General features: G+C 31.5%; 1 protein-coding gene across 6 annotated transcripts in view; it reads left to right on the top strand.

Moving 5' to 3' along the window:
* Window positions 1-25,408, top strand: part of LOC118184495 (orexin receptor type 2-like) — a 590,403-nt gene that overhangs the window by 541,995 nt on the left and 23,000 nt on the right. For all 6 annotated transcript variants that reach the window (XM_085820672.1, XM_085820676.1, XM_085820674.1 and 3 more), the window contains one exon: window positions 20,139-20,532. In XM_085820672.1, the coding sequence (XP_085676798.1) occupies window positions 20,139-20,532 (394 nt within the window). The remainder of the gene's footprint in view (window positions 1-20,138; window positions 20,533-25,408) is intronic.

The following is a 25,408-nucleotide window of genomic DNA, read 5'->3' on the forward strand; positions in this document are numbered from 1 at the left end:
GCTAATTATTCTCCGGTAAGCGAATTCTCTTTGCGTACAGTAATGCGCCCATTATGACAAGTTTTTTTTTTTTTTTTTTTTTTTTTTTTTTTTTTCTTTTGCGTTCAGATCAGATGCATTTACGGTCATAGATAATTGTTCCAACGAATTACGGTTTTATCCGCTATATTCATTTCTTCTTGTACAAATCTAAGTGACATTAACTCCTTTCCTTAATAATAAATAAACAGAATGGCTGTCATAGATATCCCGGCGAAGAATTTCCTACTGTCGTTTCTACTTTTTTTCTGCCTTATCGTGATGATACGAAATTTCGAATGTCTGCCTTGTTACGAGTTTCTCGCCGTTGTTTTTAAAATTCGCTATGAAAATAACTGTTTCATAACGTCATGTATGAACCGGTGAGCATTGTTCGGCTGATTATGCGAAAATCTGCAGCACATTGTTTTTCACGTTAGCTGTCTTATTTTGCATGTCCTGTAGTTATCTTGAGGGAGTGTAACAGAATCATAATTGTCTCCATCCATCGAAGACCTGAACCTCGTCTTCACTAACGCTAATCTTTTTCGAATCAGTAACTGAATCTAAGACGTTGGTCACAGACGCCGGACGTATTTCAAACTAACAGACTGTTCGTCACTTAATTCGCCGTCTTCGTACAGGATCAAAACACTTTAGTTTACACAAACAGCCATGTAAAGTCATGTTCTTTACAGCTTTCCAGGCGTAAGCCAAATATGTGGAGCAGGAGACTTGAAAAATGTGCAATACCCTCGTTGAGACTCGAACCCTGGACCTCTCGAATACACATCGAGTCTGCTTCCAAGCACACCACGAATGCGTGGAGAAAGGAGGGAGATAATACCTTATTAATAATCTAGTTTAAGTCTTTAATTAACTTCAGAAGGGTTTTGGATTAATTAATTTTGTTTAATTTAATAGAGAAAGTGTTACCGCGATACACATATTTGCTAATATCTTTAATCTTGGATATGTTAAATCATTCATAATCTTTATGTAATTAAATATGTAATAAATATGGCGTTTTTCAGTGTGAATTATTTCTGAAGTTCATAATCACAACTTTCAAAATTTACACATCAAATCATAAAATTAAACCAGTAGTTGATCTTTATATCCTAGTTAATTTATTGGTTGAATACGCATTTACGTACGGCGGTCGGGAAATGTCACAAATTTTCGCTACGTTAAAGGTTTCATAGGCATAAATTACAGATTTAGATTTTGATTTTCCTAAGTGCCATTTTTATATTGCCAGTTACGAGGAATTTTACTATATTTATATAAAATGTGTATATAGAAGAATTTTATGCATAGTTCAGGAGATTTAATACGAAATTTTTGCTGAAATATAAATGTAAACAAATCATCTGGCGTTTCAAGTGTTTACATATATTTTTCACCATAACTTTGCAAATGTGGCAAATTGTTGCATGGAGATTATTTTTAAATAATATAGAATATTAAAATTGATTTATTTTGCTTTTATTACACTTTAATTTGCACTTGTCCTTTAATTCCTCGTTTTAAATTGTTATTTCCCTTTTCCATCTCGCGTTATTTCTATATACAATGCGAAATTTCAATATATAATATATATATATATAAATCTGTATGGTAGCACACGGTTTTACTTTTAGTTATATATGATTAATAGTATTACTACAGCAATTTGTTAAAAATTCTCTTTAGGAATTGGATGCCATATATAAGCTCGAGGACTATTAACAGTGAAAGATTTATATCATTTGATTTAAAAATCAATCATAGTTAACCATTCCAAAATACCTTCGTGTAAAAAATTATTCATCGTTCCATCCGGTTGACTAAAGATAAAAAGTTTACTATGATTAATAAGATGGTTAAAAATAAATTTTCGAAAAATCTTGATACTAAATTAAATTATTATTTTTATCTCCATTTCCTAAACTCATATCCTTTCTTATCTGGCATAAATTATTTGCAATTCATTAAAATTTTTATATAATTTAGAAATCCACTCTCTTCACTGCATGAAATCATTCGTCTGCTCATAATGAAGAATTAAAATTTTTTATAAAAAAATCATAGTTTTTAGCAAATGCGCGGAGACTTATAAAAATTTCGAAATTTGGTAAATTATATACATAATTTCAAAAACTCTACATTCCGAATACTATTTTTCGATCTATTTGATTATTTAAAGAAACAAATTCTACAATTAATGATTTTACTGTTAAATTAGGATCTGTTAGAAAAATTTAATATTAAATCAAAAAGTATCTAATCAAATTTTGAAACTACGGTATATTGTGAAACTCTATGTTTGTATTATTTCAGCACGTATGTACAGATTGAGGACAAAATAATAGGAACACCTGTGAAATAATGGAAAATGTTTATTAATAGGGTGTTGGACCACCCTTTGACTGAAGTACAGATTGAATGCGACGTGGGATAGATGCATAAAGGTCATGGAAAATATTCAAAGGAATATTAAGCCATTGCTCCTGCAGAGCGGTCTCTAATTCCGAAAGTCCGGATGGAGGTGGAAATCGAGAACGAAGTTGGATTCCAAATATGCCCATAAATCTCCAATAACATTCATGTCCGGAGACTGGGGGGGGGCAAGCGAGATGTTCAATTGTATCGTCATGCTCTTCGAACCATTCTTGAATATACCTAGCAGTGTGGATAGTGGCGTCGTCGTCTTGAAAAAAACGGTCGCTCTCCAGGGAATACAGTCTGGACAAAAGGATGGACATGATTCCCTGGAATGCTTAGATAGTGATTGGATGTGATCCTCCCATGCAGAATAACAAGTGGCCCAAGACCGCGCCAAGATATCGCCTCCCATACCATAATGGCGCCACCCCCTTGCTCCACAGTCGGCAAGAGGCAGGCAGCATGAAACGCTTCTTTGAGCGTTCTCGAGATATAAACGCGTCCGGTCATCTGAAATGGGGGAAATGACGATTCATCTGACCATATTATCTGTTGCCACTGTTGTGGGGAGCCAGTCTTTGTGATCTCTGCACCACTAGCATCGCTTGAAAACATTAGTTGTTGTCACCAAGGGTTTACGCTTTGTCATAAATGTTCGCAGAATGAAGTTCCCTTTTGACAGTTTTTGTTGAAATAGGGTCCTGGAGATTACTGTTAATTTTGGATGTTATCTCGGATAACAATTTCTTGTGCTTTCGGGATACTATCGCTTCAAGACCCGTCTATTCCTATCAGCTAGCTTTGACTTTCGGCCACTGTTGTGCTTTGAAGACGTCGTCTTACCCTCTTTCGTGTACTCTGTCATAACGGCTGATGCCACTGTTGTGCTTTGAAGACGTCGTCTTACCCTCTTTCGTGTACTCTGTCATAACGGCTGATGCCATACTCCTTGCACACCCCACAAGGTTTGCTGTTTCCGTAACTGATGCTTCACTTAAACGCGCTCCAAGTGTCATTCCTCTTTGGAACTCTGACATTTCAACTTCTCACATACAGTTCGATCAAAGCATGCAATGCAAGTGACTGCTGTTGAGAGACTGATACCTTCCTTTTCACGTTCACTAGGTGGCAGACTTCTGTTGCAGGTGGCGCGGCTTACTGCAGGTGTGAAATACATCATACATTTTCTCAGGTGTTCGCATTATTTTGTCCTCCATCTGTATGTATCATTGCAATGTTTCAGGAAAATCGAATCGGTAGAAGGAAATAAAAAATTAATTTCAAGACCTGATTATTTTGAAGATTGTATTTCCTACTGAGGGGATCTCTAAATTACGATAAAAATATTCTAACTTATTGTTTGATTACGAAAATCATAGCCATTCTGACATTTCTCCTTAAATTAAAAGTTTTTATTGAAGACTTTTATTTTTAATTTCTATATGTAGATATTTGTATGTGATTTTTTCATTGAAATTTTATTATCGAAAATAAATTCATAAAGTTCTAGAGTTTTATTCTTTTAAGAAGCATAAAATGCAGACCCTACTGAAAACGAGATAGAAAATTCTCACTATGTCTTGAGAAACAGATGACTCCCAACGAAAGTTATAACAACCTTTTTTATTTTAGCTAAACTGGACAGAACATGCACACATTCGGTGCTCACAAACTAACAACCACGTATGGCTAAGTACCTTAAACACAAAATAGTAAGTACAATTAGAATGGATGAATTTCAACTACGGCTGGCTCCTACTTCAATCTAAATGAGATTTATCGTCTGCACACAGCAAAGCCGAGTCTAAAATACCAATATAATCTGAAAGCAAGTGGCTAGCATCAATATTCAGCTACAGAGGTAATTGCACATACGCCGCATAAATCTCGCTAGCGGCATAAACTCGTTCTCGGCGTAACCCGCTCTGTTTGTAACTACCTCTTCCACTACTAACTATTCAATTCTGCCATTTAAATACTATTTCCGAGATCACTGCGATTTTGCATATACGTCATTTAAATCTGCATTCGGGCAAGAAATTGGAATCAGAAGAAAAATGAAAGTTTCTTAAAATAAAAATAATTGATTAGCACAAAATAAGGTCTTTACAAAGTTTAAGCTTTAAAAACCGGGAAATCAAATTAGGAGTATTTATATATTAAGAGCTGCAATAAATACGTTATTGCATAATTATAATTTATTTCCTTTCCTCTTTATTATAAAGAACCGAGAATCTGTTTTACGGATTTTTAGATTCTGCATTTCGAGAAGCTAATATCCTACAGTGTAACTATTTTCATTGATTTTCTAGATTCTTCAGACATTATTCCAAATACTCTGCAAAGTCGTTAGACATTTTTTGAGGGGGCGGGGGATAAAAACATGCAATACCCTACATTTTTAAAGATGTGAGAAGTGTACTCGGAAGCTTCATTTAAAAATTGTTTTAAAAATACAAAATATTATCATTTTTCCAGAATTCTTTTTGTAAAAGCAGTCGCAAGGATGAAAGTATAACGTGTCCAAAAATCAAAGAAAAATAAACTGTACATTTTTAAAAATAAACTTTTTTAGAAAAAAATACCGTTGAGAAGGTGTTAAGCTCCCTTTGTTATATAAATTCGTATTTAATCGATTTATTGAAACACGAAATTTATTTTAAGTTTTTAACATAGTTAAGTACCTACGTTTCATGACGACGTGAAAATTGACTGTGTTGAGTAAAATCCCGTTTTCCTATAGCCCATTATGTCTCAAACTGACGCTATTTCGTCACAAAACATAAAATAAAAAAAAAAAAAAATTCGAATTCGAATTTGGAAAAAATCGCTTCGAGGTGCACTGGCTCTTGTCTAGATGCACCTATGTACCAAATTTCGTAGCCGTTGATCTATTGGCTTACGCGCAGCGCAAACGAAAGACACACACACAGACAAACGCTTTCTTTTATTATATATGTAAAGATACATTGTTACTGATTTTTTTTTTTTTTTTTTTTTTTTTTTTTTTTTGATAAAGTTGTTCTGCAGAGTAAAATTCTGCGCCGAATGTTTTGTTTTTTGAGTTTCTTTCATGTTATTTTTTGCTTATTTCACTATTTGTAGGATATTGAAAAGTTTTGTATGATTTGTTTTCTTCAAAATTGGAAAGTTGGTTAATTTTTTATTAGGAAAATTAATATCTGTATTAAGGGATATAGCTTATTTCACTGTAATTTTTCTCTTGAAAATATAAAATAAAATATCATTAATTATACTTGCTTTTCAGAATTTTTTGTGTTTTGTATGCTTGTATGTTATTTATTGCTCATTTCACTGCTCATTCACATTTTGAGTGATTTTTTTTTAGGAAACAATGTTCTTAACCTCCTTTATACCATTTGAGTTCATAAGATTTTGCAAAGGGAAGTTGGTTAATTTATTTATTAGGATAATTAATATTTGTATTAAACGATATTGCTTATTTCATTGTAATTTTGTTATACGCAATAACTTTTTTTAAGAAGTTGTTCTGCAGAGTAAAATTCTAAGCAGTTTTTAAATTTAACGTTTGGTGTTCCCTTCAGCCATTTTTCCGGGACATTTAAAAGCCAGACGAAGGCTGGCAGCGAAGCTGCTTGTTTTAAATAAATTTAAAACATGTTTCTAATAAATAACCTAAACAGGTTGTAGCAAAGAATAAAAAAAGCTATATCTCTAAAATCAAAATGTTTTGTATTTTAATGATCGCTTAAAATTCAGTGAAATAAAACATCTTCTAGTTTAATAGTCGCTTGCAATCCAATGAGATTTCATCCCCCGCCTTAAAGTAAATCCTCTGATTCTGAAGATCCATCAGTGGGCTGAGTGAACAAAGGTCCTGGTTCTGAGATCTCGCAATTCGATCTGGGTTCAAATCCCTGAGTTAAATAGGAACATGGTTCCCCATGTGCAGAATATGTATCATGAATGTAGTATATGTTGCCTGAATGTAGCTATGTCTAGACTAACCAGTTCATCTCAGAAATGCCTCTGCAGAAGCATACTTCCCTTAAACAAACAGCATTTATATGCATTCCCGTATTCGAATAAACAAAGCAAATAAACTGAGATTTGAAGTGCAGCTGAAATTCCAGTATATTTTATAAAACTGAAATTAGTATATTTGTAAAGATTTTATTCAAAAATTAATTGACTGAATGTTAATTGAAATATTTAACAGTGTATATCAAAGAAAATAGCATTATGCTGTGTTAATATTTCATTTATAATTTCTCTACATTTTTATTTAGCATTTGATAGCGCCATTCGGAACTTTTAATGTATGAAATATTAAGTTTATATTGACATTCGTTTTTAAAATGTGAAGATTTACGAGAAAATATGATTGCAGTCTCCTTAACGATGAAAAACATATATTTTACGTCGATATACCAAATGTTTTCGGCTTGAAAGAAAAGTAAATGCTAAGAATTAATGAAAACATTAGACATTTTAAATTTGATATCTTTTGATTTGAATGTTTTTGTTTCCTTTTTACTATTCCATTTTCCTTGATGATTTCCACATTTTCCATATTATTCCTCATTTCCCCTCATCCATTTTCTATTAAACAACATTTTTTTCTTCTTGAAGAAGACAAATCCAAGACTTCTCTGCCAAGTGATGTTACCTTTAAGCTGAAATTCAATTTTACATGATTTCAAAATATTGCACAAACTTTACAGTAGTTTTGGTAACAGCAGTCGTGCTACTTACTCTCGCCAGCGCTTATCATGCTTAAGCTTTAAGAACGATTAACTATTGCTTAAAGCAGTAAATTTCTGCTAACAAAAAGGGATTCAATTAGCGTTAAATATTCGGTTTCTCAATTAAAATTCAATAACTGCTTGACAAAAGTTTATAAAACTTTAGAACTCTTGTTTGTACTTTTGTTGTTTGTTTGAAGAAATAAACGTACTCATCAGGAGATTATTAACTGTGAATGGCAAGCCAAAGGGGACTATTTAATTTACTTTAAAGCGAGGAATATCCCTCACAGTGATTATCAGCCATTTCATTCTCATTATTCCAGACAAAATTTTAATCAGCTCGCACTTCGTAGCTTTCATTTAATGCAAAATTTCTAAAACGTTATTAAGAAGTCTAGACAGATGTTGTTCTTGTTGTTAGAATAGTATGCAGATAGAAAGATGGCACCGAAATAAATGAAGAATTGAGGGTATACTGTATTTTCAGAATTTGCTTAAGGAAACAAATATGCAAATCAGCGGTATCCTTCAGATAAATATCTTAAAATGCGAATAATGTTTCGGTCTCTCAGTTATGCTTTACTGAAGCTGTACTTTAGTTTCTTAATGATTATTTAAAGCTGATTATAGAAATGTGTTGCGAGAATTTTAGAAAATGCAGTCAGTATAATACCTAATTTACAGGTGTCTTACTTCAAAACTTGTTAGTTTTAAGAGGAGTGATTTCATACACACTCACGTATACATGAGTATATATACATATATATATATACTCACGTGTATATGAATTTATATATATATATATATACTCACGTGTATATGAATTTATATATATATATATACTCACGTGTATATGAGTTTATATATATATATGTGTGTGTGTGTGTATATATATATATATACACTTACGTGTACATGAGTTTGTATCATGGAGGTAAGAAGAAAGGAAGGAGTAGCCAAACCGGCATTAGAAGTGAAGCACTGCTCCGAAGCTTCGGTCACCAGATGGGATGTTTTCTGTTTGCATTCAGAAGCTCGCTTGACAGCGCTCTGATAGTATTTCCACACACGACAGTTCCATACAAATCGAAAAACGGGACACTTTCGCATAAAAGAAACATTCCTAGTATGATGGATAATAGCAATTTGTGTAGTTTAGCGACATTTACGCAAAAATCACATCTTGGTTATTTTTTGATAACTAACAACAGGATTTTGATTATGAATTTGTTTTATAAAATTCTAATCTGTTGAACTACAGAAATATAGATTTTAGCAAAAACGTTATGCTTAAAGAATGAAAAATACCTCACCGTACCTTTAAAATTGTATACATTTTTCGATACCCTTAATACAGTATTCGCTACTTTTTTTTTTGATATTCCAAACGCCAAAATGTTTTAAATAAAATAATTTTTTTTTTCACATCCACATATTATTGCAGCATGTACTTTTTAAATTTAGTGTAAATTATCCGCCGAAAATATAATGAATGCACAGAAATTAAAGATTTCCACATGCCGGAAATGAAAAATATGAAATATGTATGGGTATTTATGCATGTGCTTCCAAAAAGCATGTATCTGCCTTTATCAAAATAAGTAAATATTTATTAAACTAGCAGCTTCGCTGCCAGCCTTCATCTGGCTTTTAAATGTACCCGAAAAATGGCCAAACGTTAAATTTAAAAACTGCGTAGAATTTTACTCTGCAGAACAACTTCATAAAAACAAGTTATTACGTATAACAAAATTACAATGGAATAAGCAATATCCCTTAATACAAATATTAATTATCCTAATAAAAAATATACCAACTTTCCGTTGAAGAAAAATCATCCAAAACTTTTCAATATCTTACAAACAATGAAATAAGCAAAAAATAACATCAAAGCAACTAAAAAAACATAACATTCCGCGCAGAAGTTTACTCAGCAAGACAACTTTATCAACAAAAATCAATAAAAATGTATTATATATATATATATATATATATAAAGGACAATAAAATATGTCAAAATATGTCAGTCTCTTAAAAACAGTGACATAAGAAATACGATAAAAAATTGTTGCCAAACCCATATTTCTAAAAGAATGAAACTCTTCAAAATGATGCGATTTCATCAAAAATCTATCAACAACAATGACAGAAAAATTGTTGCCAAAATCAAATTTTTAAAGATGTGAGATGTGAGAAGTGTACTCGGAAGCTTCATTAAAATTTTTTTTTTAAAATACAAATTATTATCATTTTTCCAAAATTCTCTTTGTAAAAGCAGTCGCAAAGATGAAAGTTTAACGTGTCCAAAAATCAAAGAAAAATAAACTGTACATTTTAAAAAAAAAACCTTTTTAGAAAAAATCTCGTTGAAAAGGTGTTAAGCTCCCTTTGTTAAATAAATTCGTATTTAATCGATTTATTGAAACACGAAATTTATTTTAAGTTCGTAAAATAGCTAAGCGCCTACGTTTCATGACGATGTGAAAATGAGTGTGTAGAGTAAAATCTCGCTTTCCTATAGCCCATTATGTTTCAAAATGACGCGATTTCGTCACAAAACATAAAATTAAAAGAATTCTTATTCGAGTTTCAAAAAATTCGCTTCGAGGTGCACTGGCTCTTGTCTAGATGCACCTATGTACCAAATTTCGTAGCCGTAGGTCTATTGGCTTGCGCGCAGCACGAAAGAAAGACACACACGCAGATTATTTCTTTTATTATATGTAGAGATTATATATAACTGTATTTGAAATGAAGGATTTATTCTTTCATAAATAACTGTGAAAAATACTGTGAAGAAATCTAATTATTAAATGTATCTCAACTTATTATGATTATAAATATTATTTAAATATATAATAACCTTAACGTTGAATTGTAAACATAAATTGACATCCTGTTGACAAATACGTTATAAAACTAAGCAAGAATTTAAGCAAGAATTGTTTAAGCAAGAACTTATTTAAGCAAGAATTGTTCTTACTGGAAAGCAATCTGTTAAAAGGTATTGTAAAGCAATTTCTATGAGATGCGTACTTATAAGAAAGTAATAAAGATGAGTTTTGGAATATGTATTGTTGAAATTAAGGGTAAGAAATGCAATAATTATAACTAAAAGAATTATTCCCCGTACATTTTATAATAAGTCGGTTACAAGTTTTAAATAATATTTAAAAATAATTATTATTTTATTACCTTTCAGAAATATTCAGAGAAAGTTAAGTACTATTTAAAGTATTTCGCTATGAAATTAAAAGGTGTTCTAATTTGAAATGGACCGAAAAGAGCATTAATTATAAACTGACTTATAGTTTTCGATTTAAAAGATGCCTTAGAAGCTAAAAAATCATGTCATATTTGAGAAAGTACTTTAGGAAGAAGGTGTATAAATAGAAAAGAAAATGCATAATTTTAATAATGCAATAAATTTTGATCTTAATTTTTGTAATCCTTAACCAAATCAAATGGAATTACCTTAAATTTTTCTTCTAATGTAATTAACGAAAACTTGTAAAAATATTTCAAACTAAACTATTCTGAGCAAACTGTTCTGTGAAAAGTATAGCATTTAATTTCGTTCAGAATGAAATGTTGTTTAAAAATGTATTCTTTTCATATACTTAGGACTCAGAAGTATTGTAGAAAAAGAAAATATATACATTTATATGCATATTAGAAGGGATCGCCAGTGCTTCAAAGCAAGGTATGGCGAAACCGGCTTAGGGCCACTCCATTTAACTTCCTACCTTCCATATATAATATATAATAATTCTGGGAGCGTAGAAGAGGAATTGTGGTTGAGGGTGAAGGCTTACAGATGAAGATAACAAAACATGAACTTGACGAATTTCTAGTCTTTACTTTCACGCATATAAAAACATCTCAGTAGATATTTATGCAATTATAATGAAATATGATAAATAACCATGTACACTGATTCTTAAAATTAAGACGCCGGCATTTTAGACGGAAAAGCAAAGCGAGGAGATATTTGCAATGTAGAAGCAAGCAGGAGGAGTGACGTAATTAGCTGCCAGTGTTATTTATACCAAGTTTGATGTACAAGTACAACTAATTTATGATTGGTTAGTTAGTAGTGTTACATAACTTAGAAAAAACTCGAATTTTGGAGAACAGATGAATTTAGGGGGGAGACACAAAATCTAGAATGTTAATTTTGAGGTAGCGAATTATTTTTAAAACAGCTATCATATTTTGTTATATCTTACATATATATATATATATATATATACACTTCCACTAAAAAAATTAGCAACAAGTACAGAACACGGAATAAAACACAAACTATTTAATGGATATGCGTGAAACTCATACAAGAAGTTGGTGTGGCATTACTAGATCGCATAACAAACAATAAAGCATAGGCATAAAGAAAACATATGTATTACAATCATCATGTCGCGAAAGATCAAATGGGTCGAAATAATGCGCAATAGAAACATCAGGCTAATAAAGGGTATGATATCCTCCAGCTCAGATGGCAATGTTTGGCGCAGGATATCATGTCCCTGGCACTCACTATATCATTGCCCTTCGGGAATCTTTCTGGATGTTAATTCGAGACTCATCCGTAAACTGTACGTGGCCCCACTCTATTGGCCCAATTCAACTGCGTTCTGACCTACGATGAGGACAAACGAACTCAAAAAATCACAGGTCGTCGGTCGTACAGTCCACTTTCCTGTAGTCGATGCGACACAATTTGGCGGGATATTGGCAATACTGCAGCAGCAGAGAAGTGCGACGCCAGCTGTCGTGCTATTAGTGATCTACGGCGTCTTGCACATAGCAACTGAAGGCGATCGTCTGCCGTTGTGGTAATCCTCCTGGATTCAGACCTACGTCTTCTACAGGGATTTTGATCCTATTAGCAATGATTACATAGCCTGTTGATCGTACTATGATGCACATTCAGCTCTTTCACGGCAACGAGTTACCTTGCAAGAGCTTGCAACATCCCGACAGCCTTCCAACGCATTTCATTGTTGCAAATGGCTCTTCTTATCCGCTTTGGTTATCTTGCATCGTAGGAAACTATTGCTGCTTGGGAACTGACGCATAGATCCGGCATTCCTCTATTTAAAACGTTGTTGTTTGACTGCGTCATTGCGTTTAATGCTAGTTTTGAGAGTCTATTTGCATTCGCCGTTGCAACCTCCACCTCATATGTAAATTGAATGTTTTAGCTCCCTCTTTTACATTTATACTTTTACTTTGAGCGTCTGTTGCTTAATGGTTTAGCTCGAGGGTGTATTATAAGAGTTCGTTTGCAAATAATTCTCATGGAAACTCAATATCCATATATACTCCATCTAGTATTTATTAATTTCCCTTAGATTCTGTTTTTAAGAGCATGTTCTAGAAATGGTAAAAGCAAAAGACTGTGATGAACTAAACTGTGCCCCGTGCCACTGAATTCTGCGACAGAAACCGCACAAAGAAAGTAAGAGCATTGGAAATCAAGCTTACATCACTACTAATATCATGAAACGAAATGTTAAAACATGTAAACCAAGAGGAAGTTATCGACCTAATTCGATCAAAAACCTAATTTGGTTAGTAATGTATTCCACTCTTATTTCCTCTTATGTTTTTGCTGTTTACTCAAGCGCTTCAAAAAGCTCTGTCATCTGAGAGTTGAAAGAAGGCATTGTATAATATTTCTATATTTATTTACCTGCCTTGAAAATGAGGCTTAAGATGATATGACATTATTTCTGGTCTCTCATTTAAGTTTATCTAAGGCCTTAACACTGCCCTGTTCACTTGAAGTCAGATGCTTTGTTGCTCATATATTATCCTGCCATCAAAGAATATTAAAACAAATATAAAAAAAAATATTATACGATAAAGCATGGTTCGAAAATATCAAACGAATACGCAATAGGCGCAAACATCTCCCTGGTGGAGAACATGGAAGAGAATGAAGACAAAGGCTTCCTGTTAAATACTATGTTGATTTTGAAAACTTTTCAATTGTTAAAATATTATCCTTTGAAAACTTGCTATTTAATTGTTGGAATGAAGTCAGAATGAATATTTCTTTCGTATATTTAGTATTTGCTAAAAAGAAATTTAAAAATTAAGAGAGAGAACTTACAATTCGTTCTGCTAATTTATCCAAAAAATAACCAGGCAAAATATTCAAAGCATAACTTTTCTTATAAACTATTTGAATGTTTACATGTTATTAACCTATAAACAATTCAATGATGTCTAGACAGGGGTAATTTTTGTTATGTTCACAATAAGATAAATACATTTGAACTTTAAAATTTGTTTAATTTACAAATAAATCACACTCATTTTTACTGGGTCACGAAGAAAAATAATAAAACAACAGGGTTACGAAAAAAAGTTTGGGAAACCCTGCCATAAGCAAGAGCTGGAAGCCGTAGCTGGAATCAGTGTTCAACTCTGAAACGTTAAAAGGTTGCAGTGAACTTGAGTATGCATTGAACTTGAATATTAAGCAGTGAAAGTACACTGAACTTGTTCATGATCTACTTCTCAAGTACAACATTTAATATCGGAATGTCAAATTTTTTTTTCTCATATCTTAATGCACTTAAAGCTGTGCACATTTTTGAACCAAAAGTTAAATTGCATAAATCCATTATCCACTTCATATGCACTCCAATTTGAACTAATTTATTTTCCTATCTATCTTAAAGAGCTTTCAGTAGAGAACTGAATGCATCATTATCAATTTTAATAGTTTTTGCTTCACCACTCAACGCAGCCTTTACATAATAAAACTTCTGTCAAATGAATATTACTGAAAATAATATTCTCTATTTATAGCTTCAATTTATTTCATTCTGTACATTAAGCAGGTGATTCCGCTAAACAAATCTGCATTTTAGAATTAAAATAATTGAACTTAGCATTATAGAAAGTTAGTATAATTTCAAGAATTCTTATCTGCATAAGCTCTCTTTTAGTTTACGTGCGGCGAGTTTTTAATCGATGGCTTATTTTTCATCAAGCATTCCAACGACAGAATTTTCAGAATGTTAATGTAATTTTGCACAGTCCGCAAGACTTTATATTTTATTTCTACAATTTTTTTTTTTGTTTGAGCTTTCTATTCATTAATTATTTTCAATCGAAGTCACAGTTAAATACGCTTCCCATAGGAACATTACCTCAGTCATGTAATGCAATACATTGGCTATTTAAACAATAAATATGTTGATCATATAGAACATTAATCATATAGACATGTCAACAAAATATAAGATGTTATTTTCTCAGTTAGGCTGTTAGCAATTAATCACTGTACAATACTACATTTAGTTTCTGACAAATGCTATATTAGAAGTAATAAGCTGTTATGAACTATACGGTATTTGAATTATGTTCTAAATCATTATTTTGCCATCACAAGTATTTTTGTAATTTATTTAATATTATTGTACTTTAATGTCAAATATATATCTTGACGACTGCATTCTTCGTCAGTAAAAATGACCCAAAAAATCAAAGATTTTTCTTGTTTTCAGCATGTTCTTATCTTTTGAACATTATTTCGTATTTCGCTGTTATTTCTCAATAGATCCATCCATTCAAGCTAAACACTTGGAAAGTTCGATTTTAAATGTAGCATTTATTTTAGAAAATACTTCTAATTTCAAACACTAGAATTTCAACAATTTGTTTAGTTATAGTCCTTGTATTATTTTACGGAAACATGTTGAACTTTAGAATTTCATTTTATTTTTATCCATGGCCTCTTCTCTCAGCTTCGTCTAACTTATATGCTATTTCGATCAAACATAATTTGCGAGTCCCTTTATTTACCTGATAGAGGAGTTTCCCTAATTCATTTTCCATGTTAGAACGAAAACGTATTGAAGAGTTCTTGTAGTATAAAAGGTTTTTGCCTGTATTGAAAAGTCAGTATAAAAACTTTGAAGATTTATTTCTTTTTTACATGCTCAATGTATTACTTATTTTGTGCTTGCTTTGATCTAAAAGAGTTAATTTTCAAAAATCTTTTAAAATTTCTTTTCTCGGAAAACTTTTTAGGAATTACTTGGGTATTTCTAAACGTCCTGTCTTTAATATAATATCTGTTTCAAGACCATAATTTTGTCAGAATTTAATCCGTTGTCTGCTTCTACGGCTTTAGAAACATCTGAAAACCGGAAAAATAAATATGTTTCTCGCTTTTTTTCCCAGTTATTGAGCCAAGAATATTTATTTTGCTAACAAAAACTTTCGAAGTTTGTTGAACATGGTTTAAAATGATTGCTAGAGAAAGAATTTGAATGGCACAAATAACGTTTAGCAGCTAGGTAATACAGTTTGATCAATAATTTGACAGTCATTATTAAAATCGAGGTAGAAAATTTAGTTTTACCTATTAATTGCTTTAACTGATACCTTTCCTTTGACACTATTGGTGTAAAATTAGTTCTGGGATCTCTGGTCTAAACATATTATTAGTTCATGGTATACCAAAAACGTCTTGAGCTAGTGTAGTGACTTTTATATATCACATATTTTATATATTTCACGACCAGGAAAGGCGGAATACTGTATAAATCCCAGCAATTGCAAGATACTGTCTATTCCCATGCTATTTCCTAAACTAATCATGTTACTCTGGAAACCAATAATGATTAAGTTTCCAGAGTGACACGGCAACTTTAACTCAAAGGATCAGAATTCACCATGTAATTAATGCAGCTAGAGTTTACCTTCTGCAGTGACATTATTACTACATTATGAGGTTATCAAATATAGTCCAAATTTTTGTTAACGGAACAGAAAATGACTAATGTGAACTCAGGGTAACGTTTTTGAACACTATTATTATCCTAAATTCGTATATGAATCGAAACTGATAGTGGATGGTACGAGTGGCATCTTAAAATGGTTGCTGCAAATGTTTTTCAGCTTAAAGTAATTGCCATAACTGAAACCGAATACATATTTTTAAATATAAATCCCGTAAAAATATCCCTGTAAAGAAGTTTTTAAAAACTAAAGAATAAAATTATTAAAATTAAAACTTTTGAGCCAACATGATTAAGTTTAAATAAATATAGAACATGGTTATAAATAAATTTTTAATTCTGTATGAACATAATCAGCAATATTTTTAACCACTAATACAAATGTATTTTGATTTTTCGTGTAAGTATCGGTTTCAGAATGTACACAGGGATACATCCATTGCTGTCCGATTATGAAAGCCTTCATTCTTACCACCTAAAACTAATGCCAGTCTTTAGTTGTGTGGCACCTAAATTTTTAAAATTTTACTTCGCTTCCTTCAGCTTCTTATTCGACATCATAGTCCAATATGCAAGCTGTTAGAAAAAATCTTAATGGATTCATATTTTCGTTAATAATAACCGCTTTGTTCTTGTACAATATTGCCTGAGAAATGTTGACTGTAAGTGCTGCAATTTTTCTTAGAAGAATCGAAAGTCATTACATAAAATAGTTTGTACTTCTGCTCGACTGTCTTCGAAATTACATTATTCTGCTCCTTGGTTTTTCACCATTTATACGACTGAAGTATTTTTCGCGCCATATGGTATTTTTCAATTTTAAGACAATCTGTGTAAATAAAGTGGTGCAAAATAAATGCTACAAAAATCCGTCATTTATTTTTTATTTTTCTTAACTTAAACATTTACTGCATTTTTCATAGGTGTCATCAACTAATCAATATTTTAAGCAGTTAATTCTCCAATTAATAGTTTATTCTATTTTTTAAATGGATTTGTAAATCAAAAAAAAAAAAAAAAAAAAAGATCCAGATAAAAGTGTCGAGTGGGTGCCGATAGCCGAACATGTTCGGGCAACTGATCGGCGTAATGAATATCCAGTGATTACAAAGAATTATTAATATTGTAAAATTCATAATTAATTGTTTACTGATATAAAGCCATATCTTGTATTAAAACGAAATCATATAACATAAATGTAAGAGAAAAATAGATAAAAATTGTTTAACATATGAAGCATTTCTCCTTCCCTTCTTAGCATGCCTTCGTGATTTAACGGCCAGAACACTCGGCGCGTATTCGAGAGGTCCGAGGTTCGGGTTTAGGCAAGGGCATTGTTCATTTATCATCTCTTCTGCTTCGAAAAATTCTAATAATTCTACAGTGGCGCCCGAACAAAAAAAAATTGGTGGTTGAGGATTTTCCACCACCAGGATTTGGAGTTTAGGTCCCCAAATTCCCAGTCGCCCTTTAAAATTGGGGAGTATATAAGGTATTTCTCCCGCCCTTCTTAAGATGCTTTCGTGGCGTAATGGCCAGCGCATTCGGCGCGTATTGGACAGGTCAGTGGTTCGAAGGCATAACTCATTCTTCACATCTCCTTCTTCCCTTCCAAAAAAAACTAATGGCTCTACAAACATATCTTAAAAATGAAAAGTACCTTTTCCAAATATATAAATATTTTTATGCATAAAATTCAGCATAAAAACGTAAAACGAAATAACACTCGAAGACTCAGCTAAAAAATAGGAACTCGAAAGTTCTTCAGAAGAAATATTATTATAAACAAGCTGCTTACAAATCTTTATGTTAATTTCCAAGATACTGAAAATCTGAATGCTTCAGCATTGCTCGTAAAAGCGCTGAACTGTGATGCATTTGTTACAGATGTTACGATGCAAGAAGTGCTAATCGCGTTAAAGAGGGATGTTCAGATGTTCAAGCACAAGTCTTGTTCGAAAAGCATGTGTATGTTAAGCTTCGGAATTTAAAAATCCTCCGACAGAAGCATCCCAAAATAAAACTTATTACCACATAATATTATTGAATGTTTTGTTTTTTTCCATACTATAAGAAAGGTTTAGTAAAATCAATAGCAACCTGCGGAAAACAAGAAACAGGCTAAATATTTTCGAACGAGCTGATTTAAGAATTAATTCAAGCAGTTTTATACTAGATGTCCAAAATACTGTAACAATACATCAAACACAGCCATCATATTAATTAAAATCATTTTTTTCAATTAGAATCTGAGATTCTGATCCTGAAAACTTGTTTATATTTGTAAAGCTAAAAATAATAGCAGTAGAAAAAATAATAAAACATAAATTTATAAAACCATTTTTTTTAAACTTTCTTCATATTTTCGGTGTAATTGCTAAGTTATTTACGCGTAGTTATTTGTATTATGATTGTTTTATATGCTGCACATTATAGAGAGAAAAGTAAGGGGACGGATGGTAATCCCTGGTCTAAGTAAATAGGAACTTTTATTGCTTAGCAAGAATTGATTAGCCAATAAAGAAAATACAAAACGCAATGTTTTCTAAACGTATTTATTCTTTCTTTGTGTTTGCAACATACGTAATTGTTAGTTTTTAACTGATACATGTAATGTATCAGTAAATAATTTTTAACTGGTACATGTAATGTATCAGTTAAAAATTAACATTAACTGGTACATGTAATGTATCAGTTAAAAATGCGTTGTTCTTCATTTTTTTATCACAAAATAGCTCATCAATAGCTTTATTACTACTATTTTACAATCCTGTATATTGCAAAAAATTAGAAAACATTTAAAAACGTTTATACCACAGTTATATTCTGAAGTACTAAAAGAAATTATTAATCTAGTCGCCATCTGAGTAACGTCCATCGCAGCATAAACTTACTTCAGCGATCGTGCCATTCATGGCAGTACAGAAAGAGCTTTTCTTTAGGCATCCATCATAAACTTGTCATCGCATCGTTTTAGTAGGAATATCTGAAAATCGTGAAGCGTGTTCATAACAGAGAACAAAGGATGAGAAATCTAGCAAATAAAGTGGTTTTAGCATGACAAATTATCTGTAATACCACCTTTCTTCATTCAAATATCCTTTGCTTAATATGAGACAAAGCGCGAAATGGTTGGGGTTGTTTACTGTTAATATTGAATATTTGCAAAAACTACTTTCGAATGCTTTTATCCTAAATGTTGCTGAATTAACATTTTAGAAGATAAGTTAAGGTATGTGTTTATTTTAAGGAAGATACTGAACAATATTTTCAACAGGACTGAAACTGCCTTTACTATTGCCTAGAGACTGTACTGTGCGTGTAGCATTGAAACTCGAGTAAAATTCATACGTTTGTTTATCAGTGGACCGTTTATTCAAAATGTCATACACAAAAGCTGTGTTAAAGTACAATATGTAGTAACGATTTCGTATCGCTCATCTCCAGAATGATGATAAAATTCAGCGTTTGTAATTTTAGTTTTGTGAAATAAGTCAAGAAGAATAAGTTTATTGTAAATAATTTTTGAAAACAAGAACAAAATCAGTATCAGTTGTCAGAAACCATCATTTAAAAGTAAAAATATATATGTTCGGAAATTCTAACAAAGCAATCATTTTAGAGTGGTCTAAATATTCAGCGAAACATTCTTGGAAGCAAAACCAACAAGTAGTAAGTTTATATTCAAGTTGGATTGAATGGCTCAAGTGGAAAAATCGGAACTGCGTTAAAACATTTTTATACAATAATCCTTACTACAGAGTTTGTGAAATTCTTCGAACTACATACAAAGTCCATAAAAGTGCAAGCGATATTTCAATGAAAGTTACCAGATGTCTCTTCACATTTATAAATGTTTATCTGGAACTCTAAATAATGTTTTCCTGATATAAATTGTAATTATCTGGATAAATTGCATTTGCGTGATATTGTTTTATTGCATAATACGTAATACGTGCGACAAAATTTAAGAAAAAATGGAATATGTATCTACAGATATTTACATAAATTTATTAATATTCAGAGAAAAATCTTTCATTTTTTTAGTACATTAGATTTCAAAATTATTATCAAAATGCTGTGTCTAGTTATATGTTTACTGTCTCTTTGTAATTTTGACGGTCTTATCGACCATACCAGTGCAGTTTCCATTAAACTAATATTCTTATGCTCATGTATCTCTTTCTTTTTATTTCAGAGTGTTTCAGTAAGTGTATCGGTGCTGACTTTGACTTTTATATCTATCGACCGATGGTATGCTATCTGCCATCCCTTGAGTTTCAAGAGCACTGCTGCTCGAGCGAAAACGTCAATTCTCATCATATGGTTACTATCCACTCTAGTTGTCCTTCCAGAAGCTATAGTTTTGGACACCAGGAAGCATCCTCTGCCATTAGATACGCTTTATCTCACAGACTGCACGTACACTTGGAGCGAGAATAGTACTCGGATTTACCAGTTATTCTTACTTTTGTTTTTGTATGTGGCACCTTTTCTGCTAATGGCCGTAGCTTATTATCAAATAGCTAAGGTGTTGTGGAACAAGAACATACCGGGATCATCCGAAACAAATCATCATCCTAGTCGAACGGGTAAGCTAAAAATACAAGGCATCTTTTTTAATATGATAACCTTTAACTGTTATTGTAATTTTAAAATAAATAAATGCTTCAGAGCGGAAACTTTGACAACATGAAATGAAACAAATGAGATTAAGTAAAACAGAATGCACACTTGCAGATTCAAAAGCGTATGCTTAAAGAAATAAAGAACATTTTTAAGAATTTCAGAACGATATCTTTATACCTCATAACGCATTTCATATCGTTTAATGAGTAACTTTATGCTTCAGAAAGCACAATCGGATGGATTATCTTCAAAATGTTCTATAACCGCTTTTTCGTGGCATCATTACGATACGAAGGCTAGAGACCAGTTAGAAGAATAAATATAAATTACTTGGAGCGAAATTTGGGTCGAAAAGGGAACGGGAAAACTGCTAAGATCATATTAGTGTTTTTAATTACATTAAGGACGTTGTTGTTTCTCAATTATCGAAATACGGTCGGGATATTCCTCTTGTAGAGACCTTTGTCGTTAAGATGTTTGGACGGAATGGGGAATATTCAGCCTTGTTGCTATCGCCTTGACTTTTGTTACTTTACTTCATAACATTCCGTTGTAGACGCTGGCTTTGTTTCTGATATCAGGGCTTTCACTGGTCAGTTTTTACAAAAATCTCCTTCTCATCTCGGGGCATAAGAAATTGTTTTATATATTCTTTCACTGTGGAATAGAGAGCAGAAAAATCAGCATACACATGATAAAAACGTTACTGCGATGGCCCACGCTAAATTTTAATCATGGAAGTGTACTCTTTTAAGTATTTCAGAATTAATTAGTATATCACTTCATTCAATAAACAGACAAAGCTCTTATGTGGTTTCTATAGTGAAATTTTCAGCTTTAGTTTTGTATTTCAACAAGGTATCTGCAAGAGAAAACATACTGGCAAACAAGTTTTTATACGTGAGGGGAAGAAACTTTTCAATCTGCATCGTATACGCTCTTATATCCGCTGTATGTCTGCTATGTATGTATGCTATATATATATGCCAGCATTATTGATTATAGAACGAGAACTCTTCAATATTTTTGTTAATATTCCTCACAAAAAAAAAGCAAATAAAGAAATATAAAAAACAATGCATAGCATAAAAATTTTTACCCTCCCTAGAAAATTCTGAAAGCTTTCAAATTTTAAAGAGCTGTTTTAAAATACATTATATGGTTTATCAGTAGAATTTATTATCACATAATACGTAGAAAAATTATATGATAGAGGGAGCCCAGGTGGAAGAACAAAACAATGAACAGGCATTTAGATTAATAAGGGAACTTAATATATTTTCATTATAAAGAAGTAAAAAAAGTATGCAATGTAATTTTATAAAAATATTTAATGTTTTAGCGAAATATATAATGAAATATAAGCATTTTTATTTGAATCAGTCAGGTTAAAAGTTAAAAAAGTAATACGCTTTATTTCTTTTAGAATATAGTTTGGTAACTAATAACAGACAGATTAAATATAAAGGAATGATAACTTACTTTGTTCGAATGGCGAACAATTCAAAATTCAAATGAAAAGTTAAACAGCGGTTGCAGAATAATAGATCTTTTGGGCTAAAAGTAATAAAGATTTAAAATTTTACAAAATCACTATATATATACACTTCTATAATCAAAAGACTGAAGGTTCGAATGAAATCTAAGAAATGTTCAGTATTTAAATACTATACATTCTAATCATTTCATTCAATAAACGATCAAAGAACTGATGCGATTTCTCAGTGAAATTTTCTTTTTTTTTTTAACTGCCGCTAAGAAGTGTTTGCAAGAGAAATCTGTTGCGAAACATTTTTTTTTTATATGTGATGTGAAACTTCTGAATGTGTTTAAATTCATATGTCTGATATACCCTCTTGTTAATCCTAGGATTATTGCCCTTCAATACTTTCGTTAATGTCTCACCTCATCCGCTAAAATAAAAGAGCCTTGAAATCCAGATGGGTTGTGGCAAAAAGAAACATCAGTAATAAAACTGTTATAAATTAAAAATAAGGTATACTATAAAGTTAAAATTCTTATACAATGAAATAAAAATCATTTGCTGTTTCGAAATCGATTACAGAAACCAACGGCATATTAATAAGAAAATTTAAAAGTACAGTTAAAAAAGTGTTTTTAAACATTAACCTTTGATTTAAAAGAGCTACGATAATTAATGCACTAAAAGGAAATAAAAAATTAAATAGTTCTATTTACAGAACTCATCTAAAATTTTATATCGCAAATAATAAAAACATGGGGCGACCAGGATAAACTGAAAAAGATAATGGTTTATACATTTGACAATGCAGCTAAACTAATAGAAATTCTAAAACGGTAATGGTTTATATATTTGACTAATTAAGTAAATTAATTAGATTTCTTTATTTAGGAGGCCCACGCTTTCATTATTTGAGATATAAATTTGTAGATGAATTCTGTAAATGAATTATTTAATCTATTATTCCGGTTAAACAATATGATATTGTGTTCCCTTTTATGCCATTAATTATCATACCTATTTTAAATAAAATCTTATCGCATAAAAACCTTCTTTTTAATTGTATTGTTAGGAATTTTGTATATATGTGCTATTAATTTTAATGAAATTATATGTAAAACTTTAGCATCTCTTTTGTAATGTAACCTGAATTGCCTCGAAAACACGACGCTTTATCGTAAAAATAAGATTACAGGGGCAAGCATATTTTAACATTGAGGCAATTATCTCGTTAAATGGGCAAGATATCATCGATCTGGTGATGGTTTTGGCGGCTAAATTTTTCTCGAAACGTGGTGATCATTTGTCAACATATTGTCTGGTCCCTCTATAACTGTAATTGGTACTGCAACTAAACCCTATATTGAACTGTAACCGTATCGCCCCTTACATGTAACTGAAACTACATATTCCTCCCATTAATTTCGAAAATGGGAAATTACTGGAAATTTCCTGAATGCCTGCTGGAAACTATATAAGAACGTAGTGAACACTGAACACCAGCTCTCAGTTTTTTAGTTCAGAACTGGCTTCGCAGTTCAGAGATCGAGTGAGCTTCGCTCGCTTGATGCGTTTTACATTGTACTTTACTTAAGGTTATTAAAGTGGTAACTATTGATTGTGCTCTGTTATACTGAGATGAGCTGAACGAGTACTTTTCAGAAAAGTTACAGAACTATCAAGTGTTTCTTTTGGGAATATGGATTTTATCAATCTGTCATCGGTTCTGTGCGCGCTCAATTTATTACGAGCCCATACGCACGCAACTGTATTTCATTTTCTGTTTTTTAGTTTCAGTTATATGTTATCAATGATGAATTATTACTATCAGTGATGAATTGTGCGTACCAGTTTTCGGTCAGTATTAAAATACAATCAATAAATGATAAGAAAATTATGAAAATCAAGGAAATAACTGAACGTTGTTCAGCAAATGAAGAAACCGCTTTGAATATTCAATTTCGGAAGATATTTATATTCGGAAATTGGATATAATAATAATATTAAAATATGTATTTAACATGAAGCTAAAATGAAGAAACGAATATTGCTCATTAGTCATCAAGTGCAATAAGATGTTGAACTACCTCATTAATTGCACCATGACGAAAAATTCGAAACGCTTTTTTCTTCCGTCTGCCTTAGACTACTTTATATCCGATTCACTTTTAGATATTGAGCTTTTAAAATCATAAACCTCAGTCTAAAAATTTGAACAATCTTGAAAAATTGGTCAAGAATTCAGAAATTAACCTACAATTTTCATACAAATTTCTCTGTAAACCTTTCTCCGATATATTCAATATTCCAGATAGTAAACTTCTGATATGCCTAATTTTGAAGTTAAACGAAGATATGTGCGTAAACCCATTTAAACATTAAATAAGGAAAAACTAAATCGAATTTTGAAAAATTCATTTCAGTACATTGCATTTTCATTGATAAACAGCGTGTGTACAAAATTTTAACTCGATAGCATACGAGGAAGTAGGTTAAAAATCGATGACAAAATTTTAAACCAGAATATAATTTCAATCTTATTTGGATAACCAGCTGTCTTTTATAAATACCAGTTTAGACTGGAGATTAGTTTCTTACTATTTACCATTTGTTATATGTTTAATAGATATATATGAAAGTTAAATACCTAGCGAAAGAAAGATTTCATAACTACGAAATCTTTGCCTCAATAGAAATAGGTTTCAAAGACAGGAATGATTTTAACTTAATGCATTTCTGCACGTTCTGGCATGATTTTGCATTATAATTCAAATAACTTTCCTCTGTGTCAGTTTCTGATATATTGCTCATAAATCTAATTCCGTTTCTTCACCTCTTATAAAACTGCGTGACCAAGATAAAAACGAAGTGCTGGTGGCTGGGAATTTTTAAAAATGCAGACTTATTTCCAATAAAGACAGTTTCAATGAAATAACTTTTCATTTTCAAAGATATAACTTTAACTCGGGCATATGTTACATCTCCAGGAATTCGATTTGAACATGGAGGTGACTCAGAGGTCTGTGGCAAATAATCGATTTAGGAATATTTGGACAAGTCTGGAAGATTGAATTTTTCCTTTTTATTTGCATATATATTGTAGTTTTAAGGAATATAGAAAGACGCTTACTTTCCAATTAGATTATATTTTTAACTTTCCGAATAAATTTCTGCTGAAAGCTACTGACATTAGTTACCAGCGTTTTATTTCGAATAAATTGTAGTCGCATTCCATCCATAATAAGAACATATGCCGCAGGCTTATTGACACATAACGATAAATTACTATCACTGGAATATATGGTTCCATATGCAGTACATATTCTTGGTATTCTATAATCCTTTTGTATTGTTCA

Source organism: Stegodyphus dumicola, chromosome 7 (genome assembly GCF_044657685.1).
Source record: "Stegodyphus dumicola isolate Sdum_Otavi_A_Nest chromosome 7, ASM4465768v1".
Taxonomy (NCBI): domain Eukaryota; kingdom Metazoa; phylum Arthropoda; class Arachnida; order Araneae; family Eresidae; genus Stegodyphus; species Stegodyphus dumicola.